Consider the following 15,482-nt stretch of genomic DNA (forward strand, 5'->3'; position numbering starts at 1 on the left):
TTCCAATACTGTGTTGAATATTGGCTGTGGGTTTGTCATAAATAGCTCTTATTATTTTGAGATACGTCCCATCAACACCTAGTTTACTGAGTTTTTAGCATGAAGGGGTGTTGAATTTTATCGAAGGCCTTTTCTTTTTCTTTTTTTTGAGATGGAGTCTTGCTTTGTCGCCCAGACTGGAGTGCAGCAGCGCGATCTCGACTTACTGCAACCTCCGCCTCTAGGGTTCAAGCGATTCTCCTGCCTCCTGCCTCCCGCTTCCCGAGCAGCCGAGACTACAGGCCTGTGCCGCCACACCCAGCTGATTTTTTTGTGTTTTTAGTAGAGACGGGGTTTCACCATGTTGGCCAGGCTGGTCTCAATATCCTGACCTGGTGATCCGACTGCCTCGGCCTCCTAAAGTGCTGGGATTACAGGCATGAGCCACTGCACCTGGCCTTTTTTTTTTTTTTTTTTTTTTTTTTTTTTTTTGAGACAGAGTCTTGCTCTGTCGCCAGGCTGGAGTGCAGTGGTGTGATCTCCACTCACTGCCACCTCCACCTATCGAAGGCCTTTTTTGCATCTATTGAGATAATCATGTAGTTTTTGTCATTGGTTCTGTTTATGTGATGGATTATGTTTATTGATTTGTATGTGTTGAACCAGCCTTGCATCCCAGGGATGAAGCCGACTTGATTGTGGTGGGTAAGTTTTTTGATGTGCTGCTGGATTTGGTTTGCCAGTGTTTTACTGATGATTTTCGCATCAATGTTCATCAGGGATATTGGCCTGAAATTTTCTTTTTTTGTTGTCTCTGCCAGGTTTTGGTATCAGGATGATGCTGGCCTCATAAAATGAGTTAGAGAGGAGCCCCTCTTTTTCTATTGTTTGGAATAGTTTCAGAAGGAATGGTACCAGCTCCTCTTTGTACCTGTGGTAGAATTTGGCTGTGAATCCATCTGGTCCTGGGCTTTTTTTGGTTGGTAGGCTATTAATTACTGTCTCAATTTCAGAAAAATATGGAATGCTTCACGAATTTGCATGTCATCCTTGCACAGGGGCCATGCTAATCTTCTCTGTAAGGTTCCAATTTTAGTGTATGTGCTGCTGAAGTGAGCACGGGTCTATAATTTTTAAACGTGGGGCTTGTGCTGTGGGGGTGGTGGTCATGGTTCACCAGGCAGTTTCATCAGGGCTTAGACTCCCCAACACAGAAATAAAAAACAAAAACAAAAATAAAATGCAACTACTTAGAAATACTTACCTGATTATACATTAAAAATTATATAACTTACCAGAAGTTTTAAGGATCTACTGAAGTTTATTAAAATAAACGTGAGCTTAAAATTGCTTAAGATGGCCAGGCGTGGTGGCTCACGCCTGTAATCCCAGCACTCTGGGAGGCTGAGGCAGGCAGATCGCCTGAGGTCAGGAGTTTGAGACCGGCCTGGCCAATATAGTGAAACCCCGTCTCTACTAAAAATACAAAAATTAGCCAGGCATGGTGGCAGGCCCCTGTAGTCCCAGCTATTTGGGAGGCTGAGGCAGGATAATCTCTTGAACCTGGGTGGCAGAGGTTGTAGTGAGCCAAGACGGTGCCACTGCACTCCAGCCTGGGCAACAGAGCAAGACTCTGTCTCAAAAAAAAAAAAAAAAAAAAAATTGCTTAAGATAGTTAAACATAATTTTCTTAGCAAACTTATTTTTGTGGCAAAACAATACTGTAACAATTACAAAAATATCTTGATTTCTCTCTTTTTTTTTTTTTTTTTTTAATTTGGAGGGGTCTCACTCTGTCGCCCAGGATGGAGTGCACTGACGTGATCTTGGCTCACTGCAACCTCTGCCTCTGGGGTTCAAGTGGTTCTTCTGCCTCAGCTTCCCAAATAGCTGGGATTACAATTGCTTTGATTAATTGGGTATACTATCTAAAAATACATATTTTATTAAATGCTCCTGTTTGTCAGGTATTGTGTCAGTTTTCATTTATTAGCTTATTTAATCTTCAATCAAGCCTTAAGATAAATATTTTACAGAAGCAGATAATGAAGCTCAGAAAACATAGTTTGTCTAAAGTTAGACTACAAAACAACAAAGCTAGAAATCAAGCTATTTTGACTCTATGGTTTCAATCAATAAAAATTCACTGATTGCCTAATATGTTCCAGGTATTCTTTCAGGTGTTTCACTAATAAACAGGACAGATATGGTTCTTGCTCCTCTCTTTTAAGTGAAATAAGATAGACAATAAAAATTTTAAAAATAAATCAGATGATTTCATGTAGAAATAAAATGATATGAAAAAGATAATACAGAAAATAGAGTGAATTGAATTGGTTAGTGATGTGATATTTTAGCTAGGGAACTCAGAAAATTACCTTTAAAGAAATGACCTTTGATCTAAGAACTGAATGATAAAGGGAGGTACTTCAGATTTGGAGTTCTGTAACGCAGCATTGTATTCTTGTATTTTCACTGGACTTCATGGTTTTATTTGTATATAATTTATATTCTCAGCAAAAAGAACAGTTTCTTAAGGCAAACTACATTTATATATTACTTTAAAAACAAAAACAAGCATGAAAAATAAAACCAAACAAATTCCCATGGCAGTATAAGGCTAGGCATAATCATAATGATCTGCCTTAAATATTGAGGGAATGAATTATTCGTAGCCTTCTACTACTTTCTGGCTTTTGCCTCCTTTTAAAATGCTTCAGTACCCTTTAGAATTAACCCCTATTTCCCTCATCTGAAACTTGAAGGTTATGACAGTATTACAACTCTCTGCTCTAAATACCTCTAATGGTTATGACAAGAATCAAATGGAGGAATCAAAGTGAAAGTACAACACAAATGTCAGTTGCTATTTCATCAGATTATAGACGTGGAATGAAAACTAAAGAGTAAATACAATAGAGATTTACTACTGGGTTTATGCTTCCTATGATTTGGGATACATTCTACAGGTGGAGTTGACTGGACTTGCTAATAGTTTGAGTGTTGAAGTTAAGGGAAAAAGAGCATCAAGAATGACTTTTTGTGTTCTGGCTTGAACCTGGTATTGCTGTTTAATAAAATAGGGAAGACTACGAGTAGCAGGCCTGGGGAGTAGTAGATGAGGTGGGTAGAAAAATGGAAAAGATCAGTTCAGTTTAAGCTGTTAAATAAGATACTTAGCCACACAAATGGAAAACTAGCTGACCACTGAATATTATTAGAGCTGGAAATTTAGGTAAGAGGATGGGGCTGGAAACACAAATTTGGTAAACACCAGCATGCAGGGTGTACGTATTAATAGCACTTTCCTAGGTTCAAATCCTAGCTCCACCATTTAACAACTCTAAAATTAAGATACTAACAGGGAAAATATACATACATGCATATATAATTTCAAGTGTTTACTATTATTCTTATGTATTTGAATAAGCCAAACCTTGAATTCAAAAACTACAAAAAGAGTTTACAATGAAAAGTCTGATTTTTATCTCTTTGTCTGGAGGCAACACACATACCAGTTTCTTTTACATTTGTTCAGAGATATTTTAAGCACAAGGACGCAAATACTTGATATTCTTTTAAATTATGCTTTAGAAAGGCAAATACAAATATTTCATATAAATATGATACAGACTCTTCTGTACTTTCTTTTCAAAAACTTAACAGTGCATTTTGAGTATAATCTGTCTTTAAAGCTGTAATTCTGGATGGCATTCTCTAGTGAGAAAATCTGACAGCAAAAAAAGAAATTTTACTAAAATGAATCTAAATTGCTTATCTAAAGTATCAATTGTGGTTTAGGGTAATCCATGACATTTTCAACACAGACAACAGAATACATACAAAAAGTATATGGCAAAAAAGTAAGTAAGGAGTTCTAATATTTCTTGCAGAGATCTATTTTCTGTTAGGAAAAAAAATCTAAAATTCAAAGAATCTCTTTTCCTTCCCAGAATGAAATCAGTCATGGAAAAACTCAGACAAATGTCTAAAGCATACTCACACAGCTCTTGGTTCAGAAAAGACATCAGTATGAATGTGCATCATTAGGTCCCCACCGGCAGCATATTCCATTACAAAGCAAACATGCTCTTTGGTTTGGAAACATGCAAAAAGGTTCACCAAAAAGGGATGCCTTACACTATTCACAGTTTCAAAAATTCTTTTTTCACACATCAGGCTGTAAAAGAAAATATTTAAAAATAAGCAGATTAAAAATAATTCTAGTTGGAAATAACATTCTTTACAAATTACTAAACTTAAAAATAAGCAAAATTTTAACTATAACTTAAAAATCCTAACATGTGTCTTAGTTTTGCTATATGTGCTATGAAAACTGACCTACCTAAAATAAATAACTTTAGTTGAAATATATTAATAGAAACTTTAAAAGATTATAGTGTTCACATTGATAGTCTATAGCACATATATGGTTAGTGGTTATAGTTAATTTTTTTAAAGGCTTAATTAAGGGTGAATTATGAAAATTCTTCAGGAATTGGTCAGAGAATTTAGCAATTTAAAGCATACTATGAAAAATTTAAAGTTTGTGGTGAAGGTAATTTCAAGGACAGTATCTATAATTCACAAGCTATAGTATTCAATTTTTTTATCATATAAAATCGATATGAAGTTGAGCAGTACAGATATGCTGCATAAAATTTTAATTTAAAAGACTAGAAAATAAAAAGGATACCTGACAAACTTTCTAAATGTTACTACAAATTAAGGCACTATTATAAAAAAACTCATAAAAGATTACAAAGTTAATAGTTCTTATTTTTGTCATCATTTAAATTTACTAGAAAATAATGTACTAAAAATTGCTTTAGACAAGATCTGTAAGATGTATTCTAAAACATCTGCTTTATTAAGACAATCTGAATTTTGGCTAAATGTAGATAAAATAATCAGATGAAATGAGACAAAACTAAGATGTTTTGGGCTTAAGTAGATGACAAATATGTTCTCTTCATTGTCTATAGTTGTGTGTTTTTTTGAGACAGGATCTTGCTCTGTCTTTCAGGAGCTGAGTGCAGTGACATGATCATGGCTCACTGTAACCTTGAACTCCTAGGCTCAAGTGAACCTCCTGCCTCAGCTTCCTGAGTAGCTGGTACTACAGGAACATACTACCATGCCTGGCTTTTATTTTTTTGATAGGAACAGGGTCTCACTATGTTGCCCAGGCTTGTCTTGAACTTCTGGTCTCAAGCAATCCTCCTGTCTTGGCCTCCCAAACTACTGAGATTACAGGTATGAACCACCATGCCAGCCCGTCCATAGTTTTTATTTATGGGTGACTCACTAATTCATTATGGGTGAATTTATGAATGAAACAACTGTTCTCAACTGAACAGGTGTTGTATTAGAACTGGGTGGAACATATAAGTGGTATAAAACATTTGAGACCCACTGACTGGACTACCCCTTGAAATGATTTCAATGCCATTCACAGGAATTATTTGAATTACAATAATGATGATATATCTGCACAGATGTCTTAGGACAGCGAGATAGAGGAGCAAGGCTTTTTTATAAATCCAAATTGTCACAATAATTTTAATTTTATGCATTTTATAGCACACAAAAAAGCTATTGCATATGAATCTTCAACTTGTCCCACATTATCTAAACTGTGTATTGTCCCTAAAAGTCCATGCAACAATCCAACTTTATTTAAAACTTTAAACCTTATTCATCCTGTCCAGAATATTTCCCTCTAAATTGTCATCGCTCTTCTCTCCTTATTCCCAAATAACTTCTGTCTACCAAAACCCAGCAAAAATCCAACCTGTTTTATAAGACTCCACCTAAATCTTGCTCTAAATACTTCTAATGATGACGACAAGAATCATAAAGGGGTCAAAGTGAAAGTGCAACACAAATGTCAGTTGCTATTTCATCAGATTACAGACGTGGAATGAAAATTTAAGAGTAAATACAATAGAGATTTACTATTGGTTTTATGCTTTGTATGATTTGGGATATATTCTAGAGGTGAACTTGACCAGACTTGCTAATAGTTTGAGTGTTGTAGGTAAGGGAAAAGAGCACCAAGAATGACTGTGTTCTGGCTTGAACAACTGGTATTGCTGTTTAATAAAATAGGGAAGACTAGAAGAGTTGCACACCTGGGGAGTAGTACACTATATGTACTATGGTGTAGTAGTACACCAGCACACTGATTTCCTCCTAAGAACTGCTATTGTTTGTACTGCTTATTTTAACCTCAACTCTAGCTACACCTTTATTACATAATGTATTAATGTCTTGTTTCTCTAAGTTACTAGTTCTATCCTAACATGTTTCGTGTACTTCCTTCAAAGTTCATTACATTTTTAGATAAGTTAGAAACCTGAACACTTATATAAATGGTTATTTTAGTCAGGGGAAAACATCATTAATAAAACCAAGGTCTTAGAATTGAATCCTACATAAGCTGGTTAGCTGTGCTTTCTTCTACAAACACAAAAATATACTTCCAACCCTATTCTGTTGTGTTGAAACATAAATTGGTAAGAAAAGGAAGCTGAGTGAGGAGGCATTGCAATAACATAAACATAACATCCTTACTCAGCAATTGAAGGGCAGACGGGACTTAGAGTGTTTTACTAATGGTAGGTACACAGAATATGATCTTTGTTCAGAAATTATCTAACACTTTATTTTAGAATCCATAATTTGTGTTCACTCAAAAAGAGGTTGATTTGAAACTTTCTATAATTTATAAAAAAGGGTAATTTCAAAGTAAAATAATATAATACAGGCTATAGAAAGAAAATTTAGACCATGAGAACTGTCATTAAGAATCATAAAGTAGGCCAGGCACAGTGGCTCATGCCTGTAATCCCAGCACTTTGGGAGGCTAAAGCGGGTGGATCACCTGAGGTCAGGAGTGTAAGACCAGCCTGGTCAACATGGTGAAACTCTGTCTGTACTAAAAATACAAAAACGAACTGGGCATGGTGGTGCACACTTGTAATCCTGGCTACTTAGAAGGCTGAGGAAGGAGAATCACTTGAACCCGGGAGGCGGAGGTTACAGTGAGCCGAGATCGCTCCACTGCACTCCAGCCTGGACAACAGAGTGAGACTCTGTCTCAAAAAATATATAAAGTATTCTAGGAACATCTATTAAAAAATAAACAGTAACACCAAATTCTATGGCTTAAAAAGATGAGCTAGGAAGTGGAAAGTAAATATTTAAAATTCTGCTCAGTTATAATAAGTTTAGTTTGAGTTATTTACTATTTATACTTGCAAGTAATGAAATATATTACTTTTAAAAAATATGCTAGTCTTGGCCAGGTGCGGTGGCTCACGCCTGTAACCCCAGCACCTTGGGAGGCTGAGGCAGGCAGATCACCTGAGGTCAGGAGTTTGAGACCAGCCTGGCTAACATGGTGAAACCCCATTTCTACTAAAAATACAAAAAATTAGCAGGGCATGGTGGTGCACACCTGTAATCCCAGCCACTCGGGAGGCTGAGGCAAAAGAATCGCTTGAACCTGATGGGCGGAGGTTGCAGTGAGCCGAGATCGCGCCATTGCACTCCAGCTTGGTCAACGAGAGCAAAACTCCATCTCAAAAAAAAGCTAGTCTTTGAAAAAAAACTAATAAACTAAATTTTTTTTTCTTGCCTTCTTTCAGATATGCTAGAAATTTAAAAGCACTCCTTTTTCTTATCTTCATTCCTCAAATTTCTCTAAGAGTGTGTTTTCTTTCTCACTCTTGGATTTTTCTTTTCTCTCTCTTTATACCAGTTCTACTTGAGATTTTTAAATTTTCAGGTTACTGAAAAGTAGAGATTTAAGTTAAGACTAGGCATGGTGGCTTACACCTATAATCCCAACACTTCGGGAGGCCAAGGAGGATCAGGTGAAGCCAGGAGTTTGAGACCAGCCTGGACAACATACCAAGACCCTGACACTACGGGGGAAAGAAATGTAGATGGATCAGTTGTATGCACCTGTGGTCCCAATGGGAAGCTGAGGCAGGAGGATGGCTTGAACCCAGGAATTCAAGGCTGCAGTGAACTAGGATCATGCCACTGCACTCCAGTGTGGGTGACACAGTGAGACCCTGTCTCTACACAAGACTGGATTAATTTTCAGTAGAAGTAATGGCCTAGATTCTGGCTACAGCATCATCCTGTGATCCAAACTTTCTGTAGATTTCATTAGAAAGCATTTTCCTATAAAGATTCAGCACAAAGACGTAACAAGGTAGCAGAAAGCCATATAAATCAAGATTAATAGAAGTAGTAAACAGTTTCCTATTATTTTAGAAAATAAATGTATTTACCATTTAAGAATCTGGAGAAAAGCAAGTATTCCTTCAGGAAAGGAAAACATTTGACCCTTCTATTATTCCAATTATAAACAGACTTAGAATCAAAGACTTGCTTTAATTATCTGCTTGTATAACATAAAAATAATTCTAAACATCTAATATGGTGCTCAGAATATTTTATAAATATCTAGCAAGCTCTTTAGTATCAGATATCAAGAAAGCATTTATTTTGATGTGATTGAGGTGTATGAGAAACAGTGAAAAAGAAACAGAGGTGAAAAATAAATAGCAAAATCCAAAAGGAAAAGTTTATATAACATAAAAAAATAAATCTCAACCTCTTGAGGCCTGTCCTTATTCTAAGAACTACCCATACGGTGGAAAAAAAAATTAAAAGTTGCAATTTGGCATATCTATATAGCGAGACAACTCATTAAGGCAAGTATTACCAAAACAAATATATTTTTAAATATATGAGTTAACTGGGGCTTAAAGATGTTCAGTGAAATGCCCTAGGGTCAATCCTTAAGGAGGAGCAATGAGGATGAGAAAAGTCAGCCTTCTCAGTCATAGTCCAGGGCTCTCTTCATTGTACAGAGCTGTCTACCATTAATATTAACATATGCTTCCTATAGTGGTGTAAGAAAAATGTCCAATGAAAGTCTCTTTCTGTGATAAATACGCCATTTTTATACAATAATGTCCATATTTAATTATTCTGTATTAAGATAGTCATTTCTTGAAGTATATTCTCTAAGTGAATTACAATCTTAACCCCCACCAAATCCTTGCATTTTAATAATTGTGGGGCCGGGCACGGTGGCTCACACCTGTAATCCCAGCGCTTTGGGAGGCTGAGGCTGGCGGATCATGAGGTCAGGAGATCGAGACCATCCTTGGCTAACATGGTGAAACCCCATTTCTACTAAAAATACAAAAAAAAGCTGGACGTGGTGGCATGCGTCTGTAGTCCCAGCTACTCGGGAGACTGAGGCAGGAGAATTGCTTGAACTCAGGAGGTGGAGGTTGCAGTAAGCTGAGATGGCACCACTGCACTCCAGCCTGGGAGACAGTGAGACTCTGTCTCAAAAAATAAATAAATAAATAAATAATAAAAAAAAATTGTATAAGATACCACAACTTACTTTATTAGACCAAGACATTAGGGTCAAAAAAGATGTTTTTAAAAAAAATAAAGGGAAAAAATAAGATAACATATTCTGCTTTGTAAAATACTTTAAACCATTCCGTTAACTGTAGATTATTTGTAAATGACTTTTTGTCATTTCCATTAAGATAGAATGAAATATAGCCCCGCCCCACCAAACCACAGATGAGTTAACAGTTTCTATTCCATATAAACACTTTAACATTTCTATATATAAAAAACTTAACAAAATTAGTTTAAACATTTCACTATCTTTTTTTGGTATCCATTAACCAGTTAATTGTCACAAGAAGGGTAAAAAGGAAGGGGCAGAAAAGAAAAACTAATGTCTACCTTATATGTCAAATATAGATACCTTATATTTAATTTCTTCACATATTACTGTAAAATTGTAAAGTTTTGCTGTTGTAATATATACATCAGTTCTCTTAACTTACAAATTCAGAAAAATAATTTCATTTTTAAAAACTAACCTGTCTACTTCATCTCGAGCCACAATATCTCCTTTCTTTAAGGCTTTTATAGCAAACATCTCATTTGTGTGTTTATATTCAGCTAAAAGCACCTGAAATACAATTAAAATAATTATTTTCCACTTGAGTTATTAATGTTGTAGATATTCCAAAAAATTCCAAAAAGATTACCTTTCCAAAATGTCCTCTTCCCAAGACAGCACAACACCTGAAATCTTGTAGATTAAACTGAAACCTTTGCTGAGATCTGAAAAGAGAAATTTCAATTAATAATAAGACAATAAAGTATGGTACCAAACATGTAGTAGCAAAACTTGGTATATATTCTTTACCTTCTATCCTCAAGTTCTTGAATACCACTATATTCTAGGCCTGACTGAGGAGTATCAGGCTTGTATTCAGATTGAGATTTTGGAAGTATACTATTTCTGTCATTCTCAATATCAAAAGCAGTCTCTGAATCCTGTAAAATATTAAATACACGTTAATCCATAGAAATACCCAGAAAACAACTTATAATAAATGATAAAATCAAGGAAAAACAATTCAAAAGTCAATATAAATGTTGGAGTGAAAAGTAAAATTCAGATACTCATTCTTTAAAAAATTTTCTTTTTCTTTTTTTAGAGGCGGGTCTCACTATGTTGCCTAGAGAGGTCTTGAATTCCTGGCCTCAAGCAATCCTCCTACCTCAGCCTCCCGAGTAGCTAGAGCCATTACTTTTATATTAAACTTATCCAAAAAAGACGAAAAACTGGGCTGGGCATGGTGGCTCATGCCTGTAATCCCAGCACTTTGGAAGGCCGAGGTGGGCTGATCACCCGAGGTCAGGAGTTTAAGACCAGCCTGACCAATATAATGAAATCCCATCTCTACTGAAAATACAAAAATTAGCCAGGCATGGTGGCATGTGCCTGTAACCCCAGTTACTTGGGAGGCTGAGATAGGAGAATGGCTTGCAGGAGAATCGCTTGAACCCGGGTGGCGGAGGTTGCAGTGAGCCGAGATCATGCCATTGCACTCCAGCCTGGGCAACAAGAGTGAAACTCCGTCTCAAAAAACAAAAACAAAAAAACAAACAAAAAACCATAAATTCACAGTTCAGTGGCAATTTTAAATGGAAAGACACGCCTTATTCACTATGATGCTTTTACTGCTAATTCATTCGGTGAAGAGGAATGCATGGTTTAAAATGGCTTGCCTGTCCTGGTGTATCCAAAACTCTTAATTCAGAAGATCCATCTATTTCTCCAAGGGAAGAAACTCGTGGTGGGGCTGGAGGAGGTTCAGGCTCAAGATCAAAGTCCAATTTGGTTACTGTAGAATCACTTATAGAAGATAAAGTAACTCACCAAAACAGTAATAGAAAGTCTGTATTTTAAACAGCTTTAAAATTAAAGCAAACAATTTACTTTTTAAGTAAACAGAACACTACTTTCAAAATACTGCTTGGGAAAAAAACAAGACTCAGTACACCTGCTATAATCAGTATGTTAAGAATGTCCCAATAACTTTGTATAAGAGACGCTTAAAATCTCAGACACATACCTAGCTGGAGGTGCTAGTTCAGGGATGTGTACATCAACCACTGGCACTGTAGTAGGCACAGGAGCTTGAGGGCTGAAGGTGCCAGAATGATTTACTGTAGGAATAGCTCTTCTTACTAGCCTTCCCCAAGTGGCAATATTAATATTCATTTGAGGAGCTCTGAGAAATGTTTTGCCTGTAGATATTGAAAATAACAAAAATAGAGCAAGTAATTTCTTTATGTATAACCAAAAGCCATAATTAAAAAATTCTTATCCATTAGTTTATAATCTATGAAGAACAAACAAAATTTGTCACTTAAAAAAACTAGTTTTTTACTATTTGCTAGTAAAGGCTAGCGCAAAACAGCATACGTAGTTTTAAAAACAAATAGGTAAGAAATTGTTTTTTTCTCTTTAAGTCTAGTAGTAATATGCGGTTAAGGTTTTAAAAAGAAATCTTATCTTTTAGATATAAATTATAATAATTATGAATAAATCAGTATGATGTCTGGGTTTGCTTCAAATTTGAGAAAGTAGTGAGAGGATGGCATATGGATAAAATAAAATTGGCCATGAGTTGATTATTGTTGAAGCTGGGTGACTGTACGTTTCACTCGTCTCTCCACTTATGGATACATTTAAAATATTCCTTAATAAGAAGTTAGAAATAAATGAATAAACAACAACAAAAAAAACCACACAGATGGCTATTACTTTTTAAATGGTAATTAGATTGTTTAAGAAAATATCAAAATGCTACGTATTTGATTGTTAGTAATTACCTTGTTGCTTTGAAAAAATTTTCTTTTGTCTTTGAAGTTTTGGTCTTCTTTCGATAACTGGATTAAAAAAGGTAACCTGCAGTGAAGAAAATTCAAGTTGACATGAAAATAGCATTGGATTTATGGTTCATGAAATCCACTAAACTTAATAAAATTTTAAAGCTTAAGAGAATCTTAGTTACAGTCTAGTCCAGCCCCTCATTTTCTAGATGAGAAAACGGACCTAGGAAGAATAATTGATTTGTCTCAAAGTCACATACCTATTCAGTGGCATAGCTCAGCCAAGAACTCAAGTTATCTGTCTTTCAGCCTAACACTCTTTCTACTTCTATATTATGCTGCCTACATATGTAATTTCAATTGTAGTTATGCACATTTAATAAAATACATTTATTACCTCTGCAAATAAAGTACCCTGTGGTTCCAAATAGAGACACATGCCATGCCGTTGGTTGTCTAAAAAATCTTCTAACCTCAGAAATTTTACAGCACACAGAGACCGCCAATCACGCCAATAAACTGAAATTTCCAGTTCACGTGACTAGGATAGTTAAAAAAAAAAATAAAGAAAATAGAAAAGACATCATTGGACACACACTTGAATAAAATATCACAAAAAATATGAAATACAAATAAACAAAAATTACACACACAAAGGTCACACTGTTTTAAAGAGGTTTGTAATGTTTCTCAACTCTACATTACTTTATCAAACTTACACATTTTAATTCAAAGAAACAAAACTTACATTGTGACATTTTCCAGCTAAGGTATTCCTAAAGTATACTTAAAGAATACACAACTGGGAACAACCAATACAGATGAATAACCACCAAAACTCCTTCTCTTACAGCTTCAATCTTTTGGATTTCCCTCCTCTATTTGCCATCATGTGCTATGTTACTACCCCAATGCTTGCTTCAAATAACTCATTTGAAACCTTTTTATTTCTTCATCTCATTGCTGAGCCAGAAAAAGTTCTGCAAATAGCATTTATTCTGTACTCACAATGTGCCACATATTGTGCTAATAAGCACTTTAAGAATATTAGGTCATTTAATTTTCAAAAGAATACCACTGGGTAGCAAGACCCATTCTGGGTATGTAGGGCAGAAAGGGAAAATTCAGACCAAGCTTTATACAGAAAGATATTCATTTATTATGACAATAAAACATAATTTAAAAAGCAAATTAGCAAGAATTTGAATGTTCAAAAACCAGGGACAAGTTAATTATACCAAAGCCGTATGAGAGAAGACACAGTAGACACTGAAAATAATGCTTATGTGGCAAAATATATTTAAGGTTTTAACAACCAGTGTTTAAATGCACCTGTAGAACATAGTTCCTAAGCTGTGGTCAATCCATATACTGACCTCTCCCTATATGTTTTAAGGTATATACATTTTAATCATAAAGAACTGGACTTTTCTACTATTTTGTTTTTCAGGCTTCTGTACACCATCCACAAAAAGAGATAAATGTTTCTCCTTTTAAGGCTCTACAAAGCAATAAATTACTTATTTTATATAACAAATTTCAATTTATAAACTTATGCATCTTATTATGTAAGGTCTTGGTATAAACAGTAAAAAAAAATCTATTGACCTTAAATTATATATCTAGTTATGCTAATGAACACAAAAAACACCTATAAAAAATGCAACATGAAAAGAAATGAATCAAAACACAATGTGCCAGAGGGTTTCATAGTCAAACAGGAAAAGAATTAGAAAAATACATCTATGGCAGTGAGAATGTGATCTCAGGGCCTTCCACCTCATTTCTTCTCTCTGACTCATAATTAACATGGGAGAGAATTGTCATGAAAGAAGTATGAGGAGAATATAATTACGACTAGCAAATGGCATATAGAAGGGATGGGGTACTAAGGCTGTAATATTCTATTCAAGTTAAAAGTGTTAAGTATTTTGGAAGCAGTTATTTTGTGAAGTAAACTGGAAGAAGAATCATGTCAGGATTGGTAATTTAGACTCCATTTTTTTAGATTGGAGGAAGAGAGGTCTACTTTCTCCTGCCTTCTTCCACTGTTGCAAGAAGACTTGTTATGAATCAGGAAGATGCAAGATGCACATATGCTAGAGACAGAATTAGTACTTGTTAAAAGTTCTTATTACACTTTTACACTGGCTAAAATGGTAAGATTTTGTCTTACTGTGAATAAGAGAAGGTCCAATCACCTCATTTGCTATTTATTCCAGCCACTCTGGTAAAACTAACATATTGACTAATTTCTCTTTCCTCTGTCTTTTCATTCCATGCTTCAAACTAAAGTACATTACAGGCCGGGCAAGGTGGCTCATGCCTGTAATCCCAGCACTTTGGGAGGCTGAGGTGGGTGAATCACTTGAGGTCAGGAGTTCGAGACTAGCATGGCCAACATGGTGAAACCCCATTTCTACTAAAAATACAAAAGTTAGCCAGGCATGGTGCATGTGCCTGTGGTCCTAGCTACTTAGGAGGCTAAGGCATGAGAATCACTTAAACCCAGGAGGCGGAGGTTGCAGTGAGCCAAGATCATGCCACTATACTCTAGCCTGGGCAACACAGCGAGACCCTGTCCCAAAAAAATAAAAATTAAAATTAAAATAAAGTATGTTACAGATCTGAGATTTGGGATAAGTCACCTCACAGACCTTAAGCTAGCTTTCCTAGAATTCTACATTCTACATTAAAGTTTAATGTAGAAAGTAGAAAAGTTCCTCTTCAAAGCTCGTCTTGATTTAAAAATAAAATAAAAGACACTAGGAATAATAGCTCCTTACTCTAAAGCTTCCTATCAACTATTAGTTTTTACATTTTAGCCCAGTTAGTTGCTTTGGCTTACTCAAGCATGTCTGGACAGGCCCAGGTAAGTCTTAGCTCACAGCTTATGCCCCTTCCTTATTTGGAAATGTTGTTGCTTCCTTAAACCTTTCATAAGCAACTTCCTCTTCCTCTTTGTTCTCCTTTGCACTTACCTATTTAGGAAAGTTTAAGGTTATTAGCAAATCAGTAATCAGTTTAAGACTGTGAGGTCCAGCTCCAGCCAACAGATGCAGGCAACAGCAGTAAGGACAACCCAAATGCATAAGGGATATATATGTCTGCTTTTCCTTTGTTCAGGTGTGCTCTCGCAATTGTTCCATCTGCGAGGGGCACCCTTTCTGCAGAAAGTAAAGATTGCCTTGCTGAGAGATCCTTTGTCTCCGTGCTGACTTTTCTTCACGGCACCGATTATCTGTTTCTAACATTTT

General features: G+C 35.7%; 1 protein-coding gene and 1 non-coding gene across 5 annotated transcripts in view; both read right to left on the minus strand.

The window, feature by feature from the left end:
- Positions 1–15,482, minus strand: part of PKN2 (protein kinase N2) — a 143,683-nt gene that overhangs the window by 18,485 nt on the left and 109,716 nt on the right. For 3 of the 4 annotated variants that reach the window (XM_032155445.2, XM_032155444.2, XM_058439615.1), the window contains exons 9-16: positions 12,623–12,766; positions 12,226–12,301; positions 11,463–11,637; positions 11,116–11,242; positions 10,247–10,377; positions 10,086–10,161; positions 9,915–10,006; positions 3,983–4,159 (exon numbers count right to left, since the gene is read on the minus strand). In XM_032155445.2, coding sequence (XP_032011336.1) covers positions 3,983–4,159; positions 9,915–10,006; positions 10,086–10,161; positions 10,247–10,377; positions 11,116–11,242; positions 11,463–11,637; positions 12,226–12,301; positions 12,623–12,766 — 998 coding nt within the window. The remainder of the gene's footprint in view (positions 1–3,982; positions 4,160–9,914; positions 10,007–10,085; positions 10,162–10,246; positions 10,378–11,115; positions 11,243–11,462; positions 11,638–12,225; positions 12,302–12,622; positions 12,767–15,482) is intronic. The other variant, XM_032155446.2, reaches the window with a different exon arrangement.
- Positions 993–1,099, minus strand: LOC116469946 (U6 spliceosomal RNA). Its single transcript, XR_004248396.1, has one exon. It is a non-coding gene; the product is annotated as a U6 spliceosomal RNA (small nuclear RNA).

This window comes from Hylobates moloch, unplaced genomic scaffold (genome assembly GCF_009828535.3).
Source record: "Hylobates moloch isolate HMO894 unplaced genomic scaffold, HMol_V3 SCAFFOLD_5, whole genome shotgun sequence".
In the NCBI taxonomy this organism is placed as follows: domain Eukaryota; kingdom Metazoa; phylum Chordata; class Mammalia; order Primates; family Hylobatidae; genus Hylobates; species Hylobates moloch.